Source organism: Sorex araneus, chromosome 8 (genome assembly GCF_027595985.1).
Source record: "Sorex araneus isolate mSorAra2 chromosome 8, mSorAra2.pri, whole genome shotgun sequence".
NCBI lineage: Eukaryota > Metazoa > Chordata > Mammalia > Eulipotyphla > Soricidae > Sorex > Sorex araneus.
Window position 1 is genome coordinate 33,429,677 of NC_073309.1, and position 19,618 is coordinate 33,449,294.

The 19,618-nt window shown below is 40.4% G+C and overlaps 1 protein-coding gene across 2 annotated transcripts in view; it reads left to right on the plus strand.

The window, feature by feature from the left end:
* Positions 1-7,668, plus strand: part of MYLK3 (myosin light chain kinase 3) — a 63,316-nt gene extending 55,648 nt beyond the window's left edge. For both annotated transcript variants that reach the window (XM_055145804.1, XM_004600973.2), the window contains exons 10-13: positions 1,490-1,618; positions 2,806-2,958; positions 4,574-4,706; positions 5,764-7,668. In XM_055145804.1, the coding sequence (XP_055001779.1) occupies positions 1,490-1,618; positions 2,806-2,958; positions 4,574-4,706; positions 5,764-5,823 (475 nt within the window). In that variant the 3' untranslated portion in view covers positions 5,824-7,668. The remainder of the gene's footprint in view (positions 1-1,489; positions 1,619-2,805; positions 2,959-4,573; positions 4,707-5,763) is intronic.
* The last annotated feature ends 11,950 nt before the right edge of the window (positions 7,669-19,618 follow it).

The window sequence follows — 19,618 nt, forward strand, 5'->3', positions numbered from 1 at the left end:
GAATTACTCCTGGCGGTGATCGGGGACCATATGGGATGCTGGGAATCGAATCCGGGTCCGCCACGTGCAAAGCAAATGCCCTATCCACTGTGCTATTACTCCAGCGCCAAAAATGATCAAGTTTTTTATTTGAATCGCTGTGATTCAATAACAGTAATCACAGGACTGCTAATGACAGGGTTTCACTGCATACAACATTCCAACACCACACTCTCCACCAGAATAACTGCTTCCTTTAACTGTTGTCTCAGGGATTTAACCCCCACCGACCAATCACTGTCCTTCACTGCATGTATATGTCACATTTTTGTTATTCACTCATCCATCTTGGATACTTAGCTTATTCTTACTTTATTGATATTGCAAATAATGTTGCTAGAACAAGGGTGCAAATAAACTTATTGAGACCTGGCTTAATTATCTTAGATATATATCAGAAGTGGAATTTATTACTTAAACTAACCACATTTTAAATATTTTGATGAACTACTATATAGATGTGCCATTTTATATTCCTACTAACAAAGGTTTTAATTTCTTTACACTTTAGCCAACCCTTATTATCTTCTATTATTTTTTTACCCTGATGGCATGAAATGATCTATTTTTATAGTTTTGATTCATATTTCTCAGGGCTGGAGTGATAGCACAGCAGGTAGGGCATTTGCCTTGCATGCGGTTCGATTCCTCCGTCCCTCTCGGAGACCCCAACAAGCTACTGAGAGTATCCCGCCCACACAGCAGAGCCTGGCAAGCTACCCGTGGCATATTCGATATGCCAAAAACAGTAGCAACAAGTCTAACAATGGAGACGTTACTGGTGTCTGCTCGAGCAAATCGATGAGCAACAGGATGACAGTGCTATACAGTGCTACAGTGATTTGTATTTCTCATACAGAACATATTTCCTTTTATAAGAATTCTTATTTTCATTTCTTCAACAAGCCAACAGAGAATTCTACAATATACAACCTTTACTCAGTTTGTCTGTGTTCACTCGCATAGCTGCATAATGAATAAGATATAGTAAACTTTTCTTTCTTTTAATATCTTAACTATTTTGCTCAGTGATTTGGAAAAGTCTAAATTTGGGACCTGGTTATGTGCTAATTCCTGAGTAAATCACACTGGCAGGAGGACAAGAGTTTTAGACAAAAAAAAAAAATCTGTGCGACTACACAGGCAGGGTGGGCGGCTGGGGAGATGGGGGGTAGGGAGGAGGTTTACTGTGGTTCTTGGTGGTGGAATATGTGCGCTGGTGAAGGGATGGGTGTTTGACCATTGTGTAACTGAGGCTTAAGTGTGAAAGCTTTGTAACTTTTCCACATGGTGATTCAATAAAAAATTTTAAAAAATTAAAAAAAAACATTAAAAAAAAACCTGTGAGAAATGGCTGGAAAATGTCTAGCACCCACCAGAAATGAATCCCAGCAATCCACATATTCTCTCAGACTCACTCACACATTTCTCTGCTCTCTGTTCCTCCCAGGTATAAGCCCCGAGAGAAGCTAAAAGTGAACTTTGGCACTCCTGAGTTCCTCGCCCCGGAAGTAGTCAACTATGAGTTTGTCTCCTTCCCCACTGACATGTGGAGTGTGGGAGTCATCACCTACATGCTGTGAGTGCCAGGCGACTAAGCAAACTATTTTGGTGTAATTTCCAGGAAACAGAAATGGAGGAGTAGGGAAGTAAGATGGAGAAGAAAAGCAGTCAGGAAAGTGTGTTATTGATCCAGTAACCATTGTGGGTAATAGGAGCTCAATCTAGCAAAAGAGCTTTGTGACCCACCTCAGTCCATTTGACTGAGGAGAGTGTTGGGAGTTTTCATGCAATACGCAATAGCTGCTCTTGCTTTGTGGGCTGATCCTGCGGCCATCGGTTCCTCAGAATTGGGTGAATAGAGCAACCTTAGCTGTTCCCGAGGAGAAAAGTCTCAAATATATGAAGGCTTGGTGGATTAGAGTGATGAAGGCAACACACTGTTCACTGCATCATCTATGTACTTGTCTCTCTTGCTATGCACTTCATGTTTCTGTGGATTGAGACCCAACAAAGTCCTACTTTGCTCCCAGTTCTATCATTGTAGTCCAATTGCTACCCCGTGTCTCTGAACTTTGTGTGTGTGTGTGTGTGTGTGTGTGTGTATGCTACACAAGAGAGGAGAAATTTGAGACACCAAGTTAGCCAGATGGCGTCTGTTTCCCCTCTCATCTTGGAGGAGCTTAGGGAAGCCAGTTTTCCTTCAGTTCCTGAGACCTGGGTAGTAGTCAAGCCATCTTATTTATCTTAAGACTGAATCAGGGGCTGGAGAGATAGCACAGCGGGGAGGGTGTTTGCCTTGCACGCGGCAGACCCGGGTTCAAATCCCAGCATCCCATATGGTCCCCTGAGCACAGCCAGGGGTAATTCCTGAGTGCAGAGCCAGGAGTAACCCCTGTGCATCGCCAGGTGTGACCCAAAAAGCAAAAAAAAAAAAAAAAAAAAAAAAAGACTGAATCAGACCTGCTAAACTGTTTATAAGTAAATCAATATGCATTGATAACTAAACACATTTGACTGGACTCTAATTAACTCATTATCTTAGAGTAAGGAAGAAAGATGTGAGCCCAACAGGGGGTTTATTTGAATACTATTCCTGCCTTCAAATTGGACTTTTTCCTGTGGGAAAGCTATGAAGATGCCTTTCTTTGGAACCTTCCTGGTTCTGGTTAGTTCAGTTTGAGTCTTAGAAGATTTTTCTCTCTCCTGTTGATGCAGGTTGGCAGATACGGCTTCCTCATACTAACAGTCCTTTCTCTCCTCTAGACTCAGTGGTTTATCCCCATTTCTAGGGGAAACAGATGCAGAGACCATGAATTTCATTGTGAATTGTAGCTGGGATTTTGATGCTGAGACCTTTGAAGGGTTGACAGAGGAGGCCAAGGACTTTGTTTCCCGACTGCTGGTCAAAGAGAAGAGGTACCCTTCAGTGCTTGTTTCTTATAAACCATTTGGATTGTGGCCACAAGTCAAGGTGTTGTAAAATCAGGCCATAGCTCAAAACCAATTCTGTCGAGGAGTTTTAGTCTGCTGTTTCTTTGGAGTGACAAACGAGGCAGGAAAAGAGATAAATAAAATCAATTTACAATGGATTGTAACAACAGTTGATTGCTTGTAAATTGACATAGATCTACACTGAGTTTTATTTTTTTTTATTTATTTTTATTTTTATTTTTTTTTGCTTTTTGGGTCACACCTAGCGATGCACAGGGGTTACTCCTGGCTCTGCACTCAGGAATTACCCCTGGCCATGCTCAGGGGACCATATGGGATGCTGGGATTTGAACCCGGGTCGGCCGCGTGCAAGGCAAACGCCCTACCCGCTGTGCTATCTATGATAGCCCCCTACACTGAGTTTAGAAAGGACCATATCGCTGGAGCGATAGCACAGCGGGTTGCCTTGCACGCTGCTGACCCAGGTTCAATTCCCAGCATCCCATATAGTCCCCTGAGCACCGCCAGGAGTAATTCCTGAGTGCAGAGCCAAAAGTAACCCTTGTGCATTGCCAGGTGTGACCAAAAAAATAAAATAATAACAATGATAAAAATTTTAAAAAGATAGGACCATAGTCACAAAGTGCCCTATTTTGCAAATTATTGCTATTTCACTGTATCACTGTCATCCCATTGCTCACCAATTTGCTCAAGCGGACACCAGTAACATCTCCATTGTGAGACTTGTTACTGTTTTTGGCATATAGAATACAACACGGGTAGCTTGCCAGGCTCTGCCGTGCGGGCGACATACTCTTGGTAGCTTGTTGGGCTCTCCAAGAGGGGCAGAGGAATTGAACCCAGGTTGGCCTTGTGCAAGGCAAACGCCCTACCCGCTGTGCTATCACTCCAACCACTACTATTTCTATATTAATATGAAATTTAATATATGTAAGCATTGTAAGGTTGATATATGTAAGCATTATTACCTGGAAAAGTATTATTACCTGGAATAAGATGAGAAATCTTTACTTGCTTTTCAGCAATTTTATCCAAGTTCTGAGCAGAGCCATTTTGTTTCTGATTTGTATATATGTGGGAATAACTGCAAATGGCCTGGGGTAAACCCAAAATTTGGGTGTTAAAACAGCTTATTGTTCCTGGGCTTTTTGTTTCTTTCTGATTGTGAAGTTACAGTTACGTGAGAGGAAAACTATTTCTAAGTTACATGAACAAGTTGATATTATTTTTCTGGGAAGAGAAATCAGGACTTTTTTGAGTTTCATGTTCTTTCTCTTCTTAAGAGCAATTCCAGGCAAAGCTGGCCTCCTACGTGCTGCCTCAACTCCCCAGCTTTCTCGGGGAGGTGGTGATTAATCACTGGAATATGTTCCCTCAGCAGAGGGCACAGAACATTTGCTGATGACATTCTTCCACTTTTAAGGAGGGGAATTTTAAACATGAGGAGCTCCCTTTTTAGTATGGGGCATGCATCTGCCTAAATGATTAATCTATTGGCTTTTTACCAACTGAACATATTTTTGGATGGCCAGAAAAGGCAACCTCATCTAAGAGTCTCAACTGATGTTTGATTTCACAGCTGCAGAATGAGTGCCACACAGTGCCTGAAACATGAGTGGCTGAATAATTTGCCTGCCAAAGCTTCAAAATCTAAAATCTGTCTCAAATCTCAGTTATTGCTGCAGAAATACATGGCTCAGAGGAAATGGAAGGTAATTTTTTTCTGCATTTAGTAAAGGTGGTCTCTGCCTTCTTGACCTATTCTTTAAAAGAATCGTAGCTAAATTTTTAATTGCATTTTGACTCTAATCAAGAGAGATTATTCAGGGAAAATCCAGTTTTCATTTTCATGTTAAACTATCTTAGATTGATTTTTTTTAAATGCCACAGAGCAAATATGATAGCATAAAAATACCTAAGTTGACACCTGGAATGACAGAAGGAAAGTTGAGCTTAACTTCTCAATGACAATAGTAGTGAAATCCTTGAAAACATTTGGGGCTTGAGACCTGATTCCTTCACATTTTGGAAAATTTTGTTTGCAACAATTCTTTAATACCATGGGCATAAAATCTTTTTGTTGTTGTTGTTGTTTGTTGTTTTGGGGCCACATCTGGTGGTGCTCAGGGCTTACTATGGGCTCTGTGACCAGGAATCACTCATGACAGTATTCAGGGGACCATTTGGTGTTCTAGCAATCACGTTTTGATCAACTTTATGCCATGTAAACACCCTACACATGGTACTATTTCTCTGGACCCCCCTATCTTTAAAACTGTGGTGATCCTGATATTTGGGTATTGACTCAAGTCTTCAGTGACAAAAACATAACAAAACAAAAACACTTTGCCCAAAGAGCCTAGAAATAAGAAACCCAGACATGTACATTTGCAAAAAAATTCATACTTAGTAAGAGTGCTATATATTTTGACATTTTCTATTCTGTAATCTTTGGTCTCACAGAAAAATTGCTTGTTATATTCCACCCAATTAATTTTTAAATTTTATAAGCCATAAACCCCAATTTGAAAGATGCCATTGCAGATAACATAACTCACTATAATACAAGTCAACATGTTCCAAATATGCCCTCTGAAATTTATGTGACTGTTCCACTATAATTTTGCTAGAATCTTGTTTTCTCTTATAAGTTATCAGTTTGAAGCACATTTGAGTAAGCTAAACTTGCTTAGGTTCTTTTATTGTTTCTTCTTTAAAATTGGTCTAAAAGCATACTATTTTATGTTTTTTTTCTCTCCTTATCTCAAGAAACATTTCTACGTGGTGACTGCTGCCAACAGATTAAGGAAATTCCCAACTTCTCCCTAATCTTCAACTCTGATGTTCCCTAGACCTAGAAATTATTGAGACCGGTGGTAAAGTGATGCCTCAAGTATCTATATAATGTGGCCTTTTACTAATATTGGTTCCAATTATTTTGTTTAAAATGTGATAGCTGTTATTCTTCTTATGAACAACAACAACAAAAAAGACTAGAGAAAGTAACCTAAGATTGTTTTCTACCTTATAAGTTTGAAATTCTCTATTTACTTTTCAAGTATATCTACTTTAGGTGATAAGTATAGTCATGCTTTATGTAGATAGGAAGACCTTTACTTTGGATATACCAAAGTTTAAATTCTATGCTTACTCTGATTAAAGAACCTAGTAGACAAATGGGTACATTTTAGTTTGCTCAAGTGTGAGCTGACATTTTTCTTATACGTTTCCACTCATATGTAAAGTCATGTAGATTTAAGAAAGCAATCCTTAAACTTGTATTCTTTGTTGTGGTTTTGTTTCTGTTTTCATTTGTTTTGCTATGGGGCTATCCCTGGCAATGCTCAGGGGTTTCTCCTGGCTCTGTATTCAGGAATTACTCCTGGCAGTGCTCGGGGAAACCAACCATATGGGATCCCAGGGATCAAACCCAAATATGCACTGTGCTAGGCAAACACCCTACCTGCTGTACTATAACTCTAGCCTCCATCAAACTTCTATTCATGTGCTCCCTTTTAAGAATCAAAACACCCTTGATTTAATACTCTTTGAAATTTCAAAATATAGCTACTATGGCCAGTCAGAACAATAATTTTGATTCTTTTTTTCTTTTTGGGTCACACCCAGCGATGCACAGAGGTCACTCCTGGCTCATGCACTCAGGAATTACTCCTGGCGGTGCTTGGGGGACCATATGGGATGCTGGGAATCGAACCTGGGTTGGCCGTGTGCAAGGCATTTGCCCTACCCACTGTGTTATCGATCCAGCCCCCAGAACAATAATTTTGAACATATTTTAAACCTATTTGTGCTCCACCTTCTCTGACTTCCATTATGTCCTGACATTGATAATTTCCCAACTCGTCTTCCATCCTCAGTTATGAATCTGTGCTTTCTAGAAAGTCTGGAGTGCAATATGTGAAAGAAGGGTACGAATGCCTTCATCTCTCTGAGAGAAACTGGAAATGATACATTATGAGATAGTAAAGGAAAACTGTTCTACTGCTTTATTAAGGATATCCACTTCCAATGTTTTCCTTTAACTGACTTTTAAAATGATTAGTAAAGAATATTTTATTATGTAAAAGCATTCATAAAGATACTAATTTGAAAGACTGTTGCACGTTTGTGTTTATGGCAGCATTATTCATGATACTAGAATATGAAATCAATCTAATGGCCCATCCACAGATGATTGGATAAAGAAACTGGGGTATATCTACCCAATGGAATACTGCTATGCCATTTAAAAAGATGAAATCTTTCCTCTTGGAATATAATGCACGGATCTTGAGGTAATTATGTTAAGTGGAATAAACATGTAATAATGTAAGGGTCAGAGAGAGTACAGGACATAAGGTGCACGTCGCAGAGCCTGATTAGATTCCTTCGCACCACATATTGTTTCTTGAGCAACACCAGGAGTGACTCCTGGGCACAGAGCCAGGAGAAAGCACTAAGCACTGTTGGACATGGCCCAACACCCATGCTCTAAATATGTAAGGAAGTGAGAACTACTAAAGGGTTTCACTCATATGTAGAATATAAATTACTAAAGCAAATAACTGGCAGGGAATAACAAGATGAACTCCTAGAACAATGATAACAGGGGTGGTTACAGGATGGAATGGGGTGGAAGAAAGAGAAGAAGGGTTTTTTGTTTTGTTTTGTTTTGTTTTGTTTTGTTTTTGATGGTGTGTGCGGAAACCCTGAACTTTGGTGGTAGAAATTACACCTCTGAACTTCTGTAAAATTGTAAATTAATGATAAGTCAGTGAAAAGATTCAAATGAAAGTAATCCTTTTTATTTTATCACTTTTAGTTTGAAGAGGGCGGGGATCATACCCAGTGGTGCCCAGGACTTACTCCTGGCTCTGAGTTCAGGGATCACTCCTGGCAGGGCTCAGGGGACCATACGGGATGCTAACCCGGCTTAGCTATATGCAAGGCATGTGCCTTACCCACTATACTATCCTATTTCTTCACTCCTAACCTAATTTTTATGCTAGTCCCATGGCCTCAGATCAATGGTTTTAATTTGGGTGATTGCTTTTAGTTTTTGTTTGTTTTTATTGGCAAGGTCAGGAATTAAACATTCAAGGCAAGTACTATACCACCGAGCCATATCCCAGTCTCTTACTTTTAGTTTTTAATTAGTCATGTAACAGTTCCAAAACTTCTCAGGATTTTGGCTCCAGTATGAAGTCTTCTCTTACGTGTTTTGTACATTTTTTTCTTTTCTTTTTTCTTTTTGGGTCACACCCAGCGATGCTCAGGGGTTACTCCTGGCACTGCTGGGGAATCATAAGCAGAGGACAGAGGTATGCAGAGGGAGGCAGAAGGTGGAGAGATTAATCCTACTGAATTTCTCAAATGATAACTTTTCCATTTCTCAAATGATAACTTTCCTGGTGAGAAAGCTAAGATTTTCAGTGCCAGCCAAGGCCTGTCTGAGTTGGCAAGTTAGCGGCTAAACATTAGCAGAGATGGCTTTTGGAAGCCTCATGAGACTAAAACTACTCATGAGAGTAGGGATTTGGTAAAATGTTTTGTTTTTGAGCATCAGTTGCCTCTCTGAAAAGGTTTCTTAAGTGCAGTCTCCAGAAATCACCATTAAGTAGTGATTCTGGGAAGAATATTGTGAATTTTCTCTTCAGAAAAATGAGGATTTAGAGTACTTCTGAGAAGCCATATACAGGTTTTAAAATTTCATAAGAACATCCCTAAAATATCCTAGCAAAATTAGTTTCAATAATTTACTAAGTATAATCAAAATTTAATGTAGAAAAATTTAATATGTGATCAATATTTAAATTGTGAGATATTTTACATTACTTTTCTCATATAAAGGCTAAAGTCTAGCGTGAATTTTATAATTAAAATGCATGTCAATTCAGATGTTAAGCTTTCCTCAAACATAATTTTATTTAGATTTCATAAAATTTAAAGTAAAAATATTTTAAACATTTCTGAGGGCTGTAAAGATAGCAAGTAAGGCATTTGCCTTGCATGCTGGAGACCTCAATCAGGACAAAGCACATTTTCCTGATCCCTAAACAAAGGTTGTTGGTATTGTTATGGGTAGGCTGTATAATATACCTGAGGCAGGCAAAATTCATTCTAATCCTCTTCATAAGGTATTCCTGTGGGAAGTAGGAAGGTTTTCCAGACTGAGAAGTTCATTTTCATCTAAATAAAGAAGCAGTATGTTCATGAAACTTAAGGAAAAATGTGTTACGAGAACTTTCTTTCTTTCTTTCTTTCTTTCTTTCTTTCTTTCTTTCTTTCTTTCTTTCTTTCTTTCTTTCTTTCTTTCTTTCTTTCTTTCTTTCTTTCTTTCTTTCTTTCTTTCTTTCTTTCTTTCTTTCTTTCTTTCTTTTTCTTTCTTTCTTTCTTTTGTCACACATGGCTATGCTCAGGGGTTACTCCTGGCTTTGCACTCAGGAATTACTCCTGGCGGTGCTCAGGGGACCATATGGGATTCTGGGAATCAAACCCAGGTTGGCCGCATGCAAGGCAAACAAACGCCCTACCGGCTGTGCTATCTCTCCAGTCCTGTTATGAGAAATTTCTGTGAAGGGTTGGATAGAGAGAATTAAAGAACTGGGGATAGTAGACAGGTCTTCATATGAGAGATTATCCATACCCTTGTAATGGATTTGTTATACTACACTAAAGTGATGCTTAACTTAGTATTTAACAATAGATTTTGTAAGAGTACAGCCAAAACAAATGTGTCAGAGAAACAAGTCGTATGCTCCTTCTTCTATCAAGATTATTGTGGTTTCACAGTTGTGTGTTTTCTTAATAATTACAGTGAATGTTGAATTCATTCTTGGAATATGGTTACTATTGGCACAGGCTCATAATGATGTTGCTTAAAAGAACAGCGGGGAGGCCCCAGCAGCCTCCATGCTCAACCTTTGCCATGTCAATGGGCCTGGCTCCACATCTCCTATACCACGTGGACACACAGCAGCTCCTTATCCGCTCCCTGGCAGCACATATGGTCCCTGAGTCCTGCCAAGAGTGATCCCTGAATACAGAGCCAGAAAGAATTCCTGAACTCTGCTGTTGTAGTCCCCAGACAGAAAACAAGCAACATACAAAACCCCTAGAAGTTCAGTTCTTTTTTTTTTTTTTTTTTTTTTTTTTTTTTTTTGCTTTTTGGGTCACACCTGGCGATGCACAGGGGTTACTCCTGGCTCTGCACTCAGGAATTACCCCTGGCCGTGCTCAGGGGACCATATGGGATGCTGGGATTTGAACCCGGGTCGGCCGCGTGCAAGGCAAACGCCCTACCCGCTGTGCTATCTCTCCAGCCCCTAGAAGTTCAGTTCTGAAGTTGCTTTAATTATCTTTTAAGTTCTTAAAAGCTGCATGTGGTTTCTATATTAACAAAGAAGGTCTGAAAAGAATCCTCTATCATATTTTAATTTCTTCCCTGTATTTTGTTATTATTATTATTATTATTATTTTGGCTTTTGGGGTCACACCCAGCGATGCTCAGGGGTTACTCCTGACTCTGCACTCAGGAATCACTCCTGGCGATGCTGTGGGGGGGAGGGGGCATATAGGATGTCAGGGACAAACCCGGGTCAGCAGTGTGGAGGGCAAACGCCCTACCCGCTGTCCTACCACTCCGGCCCCTATTTTGTTATTCTTTACTTAACTAAATACTTTCTCTCCAAAGTCTCTTTTGCTGGGGGAGGGTGTTTAGGCTAAGACCCACACCGTGACATGTACTTATGGATTGTAATCTTGCTTACATGAAATTTGAGGGGGCTTTTGTGGGCTTTTAATTTTCTTTCCCTACTTTGCTGGGACATATATTTAGCTCAAAGCTTTTTTAGGTGTAACTGTGCTGATATCAACTATTTTTTAAAATGTATTATTATTATTATTATTTATTTTTTTGCTTTTTGGGTCACACCCAGCAATGCTCAGGGGTTACTCCTGGCTCTGCACTCAGAAATTATTCCTGGTGGTGCTCAGGGGACCATATGGAATGCTGGGAATCGAACCTGGGTCAGCCGCGTGCAAGGAAAATGTCCTATCCGCGGTACTATTACTCCAGCCCCTGACATCAACTATTTCTTTTTTTTTTAATAATTTATTTATTTTTAATTAGTGAATCAACGGAAGGGTACAGTTACAGATTTATACATTTTTGTGCTCATGTTTCCCCTATACAAAGTTCGAGAACCCATCCCTTCACCAGTGCCATTCTCTACCACCAGTAAACCCAGCATCTCTCCCACCCTCTCCAGTCCCGTCTCCCCCTACCCCACACTGCCACTATGGCAGGGTATTCCCTTTTGATCTCTCTCTCTGATTAGGTGTTGTGGTTTGCAATAAAGGTGTTGACATCAACTATTTCCTTTTTTAAAAAATTTATTTATTTTTAATTAGTGAATCACCGTGAGGGTACAGTTACAGATTTATACAATTTTGTGCTCATGTTTCCCTCATACAAAGTTTGAGAACCCATCCCTTCACCAGTGCCCGTTCTCCACCACCAGTAAACCCAGCATCCCTCCTACCCTCCATAATCTCATCTCCGCCGCCCCCCCCCCCCGCCCCACCCTGCCACTGTGGCAGGGTATTCCCTTTTGTTCTCCCTCTCTAATTAGGTGGACATCAGTTATTTCTAATGAAACTTTTTTCATTTGAGTGAGCTATCACTGAAGACAGTGGGCAAAAAAACTTGAGGGGAATCAGGCTCCCCTTCATCCCTATGTCAGATTGGTGAGGGTGTGGGAAAAATAGAGTTCTTCCACTTTTTTAAAAAATAGTTTTTATTGTAGTACCATGATTTACAATATTGTTAGTTATACTTTTCATGCATACATTTTTTTCATAGTGGAGATGGTGTATACCGGGCCCACCCATCACATCACTAACAACTTTTGTTTACGGATCAGAGAAATGATTTTGCCCACATTTATTTGGCTAAATCTTACCTGGGCACAAAAATATCCAAATGTACTTCACTAACAGTGTCTAGTCCTACCATTGGTTCAGAGTCCATTATGAGGATTAAAAGTATGTCAACTCACTTAAAGAGAGTGCAGCCACGTGGGCTTTCCCATTTCTCCGCGCCCGCACCCCCAGAATGACTGACGAAGAGGATGGAGCTGCTTGGGACACCGGCAGCCCACCAGCAACCTGCAGTATGTGACTTGAGAGTTTCCGCCAGGTCCCCCGTGCGGAAATCTCTCTCTCTCTCCTTCAACTTTTTCCCTGGACTTTAGACAGAAACCCAAAACCTAATGTCATCTTAGTATCAGCAGTATGTAATGGTTCCTTCTTAATGGGTCGGACTTTTGTGGGTGATCCTAACAAGAATAGTAAGTATTTTGTTGAAATATTGAAGGCAATCAAAATGGTAGCCATCTCTCTAGACTGAACTAAGCTATATCCCCACGCTGGCTGAGAAGAAATATCCTTCTTTCTCGGGAAGAAACGTGGCGTGGTGTCAAACATAGTGTGATGTCCATTAAGCAAACAGACCTGGTGGCGTGGGAATGGGAAATAAGGGGAAAAATTAGGTACATGGACCAGCGGGACGCTGGTGGTATCTCGAGCCGGAGCCGATATCAGCGCAAGAGCTTTGGTTCCAGAAACTGCTTCCAGACACTCTACTAGACTATCAACTAAGCCAGAGCCCCACGCCGGCTGATGACGGGAAATAACCATCCTCTTCGTTTTTTTTTCCCTTTGTCAGACAGCGTGGCGATTACTAAACAGGCGTGAACTCGGTGGCGCGGGGCAAGGGGGAAAAAGAAAAGTTATGTAACAAACAGCAGGACTTAATATCTCTATATGCTTAGTAATGGAGAATTATCAAATGCCTCATTGGCAATAGGACTGTCTTTTTCTTTTTGGGGGGAAACCCCAGCAACGGTAGTGAGTTGTGTGTTGAAACATGGAATGTAATCGAGATAAGCGCAAATGAAGTGAAACTTATCACGTATAAGGGTGGGGACTAGGGAGGTGGGAGGGGGCGGCAGATAGACTGGGGGGGTTGGGGATGGAAGATGGGCACTGGTGAAGGGAGGGGTGTTTGAATATTGTATAACTGACATAATCCTGAGAACTTTGTAACCCTCCACTTGGTGATTCAATAAAAAAATAAATAAATAAAAATAATAATAATAAAAAAAAATAAAAAAAAATAGGATCGTCAAAAAAAAAAAGTATGTCAACTATCTGTGGCATCTGTGCTCTTCATTGGGGTTTTGGTTAATAATAATTTAGGGTTGATGACACTTTCCCAGCCTTTGTTTTGCAGGGGCATGGGGGGAAACTAAGCTTTCTGTGCCCCCCCCCTTGAAGTTCCCAAACATATACTTTTAAAATGCCTCACGTGCCTTGATTTCCTAATGCCTTATGCAGGATACCAAAGCAGATTCTGTCTGGTTCTCATGATCTCTCATGTCTGCCTACACCCGTGATTTAGAATTTGTGGATTTTCCCTGCCTAGGTTAGGCAGAGAGCTCCTGGCTAAGTCTTCTCTAGCACATGGTCATTGATGTTCTTTTTTATAATAATGCTCAGTCTTCCCCAGGTTCCAAATTATTTACTGGATATTTGAAATAAATCCTGAGTCTACAATATCCATGCCCTCCCATACAGGCCGCAGATGCTCAAGATTTGGGGATCTGTGAATATCTTATAAATGGGGCTGAAATACATTCTGTTGCTCTAGAGTATCCCTTACCTTTCCACAACTACTGGATTATACCCATGATTTAAAGTTCATTAATTTTTTTTCTCTCTTGAATGTTTTATGAAGATGTAGTATATATACACAAAGGCAGCTGCAAAGAATGATTATCATGCAGTTTGTTGGAACTGGAAGGTAGCAAAGAAAGTCAGAAGAAGAAAGACACAGGATGATCTCAATTATCTGTGGTAAATAGAATACTGGATGAGGAAATATATTGTAGTAAAGTGGGGATGCCTAAATCACCCTGGGCCCCAGTGTTTAGAGAGGAGAAGGAGAAGGAAGGGAAAAAAATCAATGGGTGGAAGAGAACGTGAAGTAATGGTGAACAGGTGTCAGGGCTTCGATTATACTGAGGATATGGAAGCGTGGTATAGCCATATATCCAAAACACTCTACAAAACTGAAAACATAAGATCTAAGCTCCAACCACTGGACCTCTATAATGTGCCTGTCAAGCTGACAGTGGGGTGGGGTGGGGATTGAGGGTGAGGATGGTGTAAGGGAACTCGTGGAGGAAGTTGACACTGGCGGTGGGATTGGTGTTGAAATATTGTATGCTTAAAATTCAACTATCAATGACTTTGTAAATCACAGTTAATAAAAAAAAGAAAACTTACCTACTGAATTATTTAATAAACATGAAAAAGATCTAAAAAATAAAAGAAGATAAGCTATTCTGAAAAATTTTTTCTTCTGTCTTGTTTTGGTTAGGGCATTATCACTGAAGTCTTCCTTTACCCCATTGGTTCCCAATTGCACCTTCTGATGAAATTTCATTTCTACCCACTTCTTTTATTTTTTTCCCCTTGTGATGTCAAAGTGAAACTTTGTTCCCAAGTATGTGGGTCCTTAAATAATCGATGAACACCCCTCTCTCTTTTTACCCTTTTAGAAAATATGCTTCAAAATAATGTTACTGAAAGAGTCACTTGACCTCCTTTCAGCACTCAGCTCTTGTCCACAATGATTATTTCCAACTATCATTGTCATGGCGGTCCCTTCTTTGCACAAACTGCACTCTCCTTCCCACTTTGTGGCAAGCTTCCTATCATGGACCAGTCCTCCTGTCCTTTGTTTCTACTGTCTTTGCTTATTATTCACATATACAATACATACATTAAAACAAAACATTAAATGATATGAATATATATGAAGTATTTTAAAAATTATATTTTTTAGCTTTATAGTCTACATTGTATAGTTCATCTTCTTAAAATGTTAACATTCACCATTTTAATTTATTTTTTTATGCTCATATTTTTTTTTTTTCTTTTTGGGTCACACCTGGCGATGCACAGGGGTTACTCCTGGCTTTGCACTCAGGAATTACCCCTGGCCGTGCTCAGGGGACCATATGGGATGCTGGGATTTGAACCCGGGTCGGCCGCGTGCAAGGCAAACGCCCTACCCGCTGTGCTATCTCTCCAGCCCCTTATGCTCATATTTTTATTTTTGATGAAGCAATAGCACAGCGGGTTGGGCGTTTGCCTTGCATGCAGCTGACCTGGGTTCGATTTCTCCATCCCTCTCGGAGAGCCCAGCAAGCTACTGAGAGTATCCCGCCTGCATGGAGAGCCTGGAAAGCTCCCCATGGTGTATTCAATAAGCTAAAAACAGTAACAACAAGTCTCACAAAATGGAGACGTTACTGGTTACGAGCAAATCGATGAACGGGACAATAGTGCTACAGTGCTACATATACATACACACACATACACAAACATATACCTCAAATAAGTCCAATCATTCTGTTTGTCCCTCTCCCTTTGACTCATTTCACTCAGCATAATGCTCTCTAAGTCCATTCATCATAAGCAAATTTCATGACTTCGTTTTTCCTAATGATTGCAATGATTGCAATATAGGGTGTATCCCCTGGTCTGGACAGCAGATGGAGCTGTTGAGACTTTCCTGACTCCAGAAATTCAAAACATGTCCCCAAATAACAAGTTGTTGAGATATTCTGAATATCTCATGAGGAGCACGGATATGTATTTTGACTGCTGGGGGTATGCTTAGTACCTACCATTATTCAGTCAACACGTTCAATTAATGGTTTATGCTGTTTTGGCCCCTGCCGTGGACAGACCAGGAACTTCATTAGCCCAAAATCGTAGAATGTGTTTCTGAATTAATTCCTAGTCTTACTGTCACTGTCACCCCATTGCTCATCGATTTGTTCGAGCGGGCACCAGTAATGCTCTCATTGACAGACTTATTGTTACTGACTAGTCTTACTATAATTTCTAAATTCCTTATGAGAGAGATAGAAATAGATTCTCACTATGTTTATTTTTTAAACATTTTCTTTTTCTTTTTGGGTCACACTCGGTGATGCACAGGGGTTACTCCTGGCTCATGCACTCGGGAAATACTCCTGGCGGTGCTTGGGGGGACCATATGGGATACTGGGAATCGAACCCAGGTCGGCCACGTGCGAGGCAAACGCCCACCCGCTGTGCTATTTTAGGTCCAGCCCCTATTTATTAAACATTGTTTATTAAGACACTGTGATGTATAAAGTTATTCATAGTTGAGTTTCTGGTATATAGTGTCTCATCACCAACCCCACCACCAGGGTTATCTTCCCTCCACCATGCCCCAACATTCTCTCCCATCCAGATTCTCTCTTAGAGTCAAGATGACCTATGTGATATAGAAGCTTCTAAAGGTATATCCCCCAAGGGGCTGGAGCGACAGCACAGCGGGTAGGGCGTTTGCCTTGCACGCGGCCGACCCGAGTTCGATTCCCAGCATCCCATATGGTCCCCTGAGCACCTCCAGGAGTAATTCCCGAGTACAGAGCCAGGAGTAACCCCTGTGCATCGCCAGGTGTGACCCAAAAGGCAATAAACAAACAAACAAACAAATAAATAAATAATGTATATCTCCCAGCTCTCACACAGGTGAAAGATCCTGACTGAACACTTACTGGTCCAAAATATTGCATGAATCCCAATGTACTTTAAAATCTCTCCTGAGAAGGATAGAACCACATTTTCTGGGGGGTGCCTTATACCCCACCCCACAAAAAACATTGGCAGATACCAGAAATTTAGATTTTATGGTAATGTTTTCACAATGTTCTTAGTGCAGAATTTCAACTTTCCTGGCACCAGAGGTTCCAAAATATATCCCATAGTTCTACCAGTTCTACCAGAATTCTGAGACACTTATTAGAATTGTGGAGACTTCCCTGATGCCAGTGGTTCCTGAGTCCATTCCCGAATGAATTCCTACTTCTGCACTGTCTTCTACTTAGGAGGAGAAATGTTATGTCTGTCTGGAGTATCTCTGGGCCCTCCAAAAATGATGTAGAATAGACAAGATTTATAAGTCACTGTAAAGTCTATTCAATCCTGACTGAGAAGATGAATTATAGCCCAGCCATAAGTTTGATTCCATTTGAGGAAAATCCAAACTGACTTGTTTGGAGTAACATCAGCCCCTTTCCCTCAGAATATAAGGTTCATGGTAATGCCCCACTACCATGGTTAAACAGGGATGTTTGATGAAATCTTTCCTAGAATTCTAGTTCCCTTGATATGGTCTCATATATATATATATATATATATATATATATATATATTTTTTTTTTTTTTTTTGCTTTTTGGGTCACACCCGGGGATGTACAGGGGTTACTCCTGGTTCATGCACTCAGGAATTACTCCTAGCAGTGCTCAGGGGACCATATGGGATGCTGGGAATAGAACCCGAGCTGGTGCGTGCAAGGCAAATGCCCTACCCGCTGTGCTATCACTCCAGCCCCTCCTAATGTATTCTTATTACCCTTATCCTTGTGTTATCCAAAGTGGTGGCTAATATCTACAACTGATAATATCCAACCAATTGTGGTTGAGATGACTGATCTTTCAGTGCCCCCTCTGAACTCCCAGAATGTGTCCTGAACAATCTTCTCTTCTTACTATAAGTTCTGAACCTCTTAAAAATACATCATCATCATCATCATCATCATCATCATCATCATCATCATCATCATCATCATTCCGTTAATCTTCGAATTTCTCGAGCGGTCTCAGTAACATCTCCATTCGTCCAAACCCTGAGATTTTAGAAGCCTCTCTCTATTCATCCTTCCAACGATGCTATACTGGAGGCTCTTTCAGGGTCAGAGGAATGAGACCCAGCTTGTTACTGGTTTTGGCATATTAATACAACATGGGAACCTTGCCAGGCTCTCCCATGTGGGCATGAAACTCCCAGTAGTTTGCCAGGTTCTCCCAGAGGGAGAAGTAGGCTATAAGCTATCGCTTCCGGGAGCTGGCTTTTAACTCTCTGGATGCTGGCCGTTGACAGGATTATACGGCACCGGGGGCAGTCCCTGGGTGTGACCGCCTAGCTACTCAGAGATGGGAAATCTGGGTGGAGGAGGCCCAGTCCTGATCTGAGCAGCCTTGGACGTCTCAGCCCCGGGTCCCACACACCTAGATTCCTCTGCCTTAAAAAATGATAAGGCATAATTTTTTTTTTTTTGGTCTGAGAGTGTATCCTCAAGCTCTCACATTTTTTTAAATTTAAATTTAATTTTTTTTGCTTTTTGGGTCACACCCAGCAATGCTCAGGGGTTATTCCTGAACCCGAGTCGGCTTCGTGCAAGGCAAATGCCCTACCTGCTGTGCTAATGCTCCAGCCCAACCTCTCACATTTTAATGACAATATTTCAGTTTTGGGTTCCTGGTGGTGTTCGCCTGCCGAGTTTGGTAGAAGCCTAATTGTTACTTTCCTGTCTCTATAGGCCCAAATATGTCTCCTCTGAGTTCATATTCATTCCTCATTTCAGAATCTTTTATGAGAAGGATGGAACTAGTTGTCTATTCATGCCCCTCACCGTATGGTGACTGAGAGTTGAGGTTTAGGGTTTATGTTATGTTACTCTTCACCTATCTCAATATGGAGAGACTGACTAAATTTTTTTCTAAACCCAGAAGTCCAGGAGTATTGCACGGTATATTCCCAATCCTACCTTAATCTCTGAATATTTATGAGGAATACTTAATTTAAATGAGTTGTTTGGGGCCAGAGATATAGTACCGAGATTAAGGCACTTGCCTTGTCTGTGGCTAACCCATTTTAGATTCCTGGTACCATGGCAACATTGCCTGGAGTGCCAAATAAGCACAGAATTAGCAGCAGCCTGTCAGTAACATTGGGTTTGGCCTGAAAGCCACCCCCAAATAATAAAAATAAAAGATATTTTTTAATGCATTGTCTTATAGATTAAATAGATTTAAATTGCTTAATCTATTAAAATCTGTGATCTCATTTTAACAGAGTGCATTAAATTATTTTAATAACTTTTGACAAATTTTTCCAAATCTAGATCTAAATAGTCTGTTAGTCCTTAAATTAATTGAAAGTTTCCAAAGAGCTAGAGGAAATTATCAGAATAATTGTTCTCATCTTGTATAGTGAAAAATATTAAAGAAATTAAACCTGACATTTGAAATCAAATGGAAAAACACAACCAAATAAGGAATAATATTGTCTTTTGGCAGTATATTTGCATATGTATTAATATCACTGCTTCAAAAATTATATAAAACTCCCAGAACACTTACATAGGCAGCACCTGCCTAATACATCTGAGTCCAGAGGAAACAGAGATAATTAGAAGCTGGTTTTCTGAGCGCAGAGTCAAGTATAAGCCTGAATATCACCAGTTGTGGACCCCCAAACAAACAAAAAGATATGGAAGAGACAATAACAAAGTTTATAGGGAATCATAAAATACCCCAAGTAGCCTGGCCATATTAAGAAATAAGAAATTGGAAAGTATTTCATTACCTAGCTTGAAATTATAAAGCTATGGTGGTCAGAACAGCATATACTAGAGTAAGGTTTGACTTTGTCAGTGGGTAATTATCAAATATT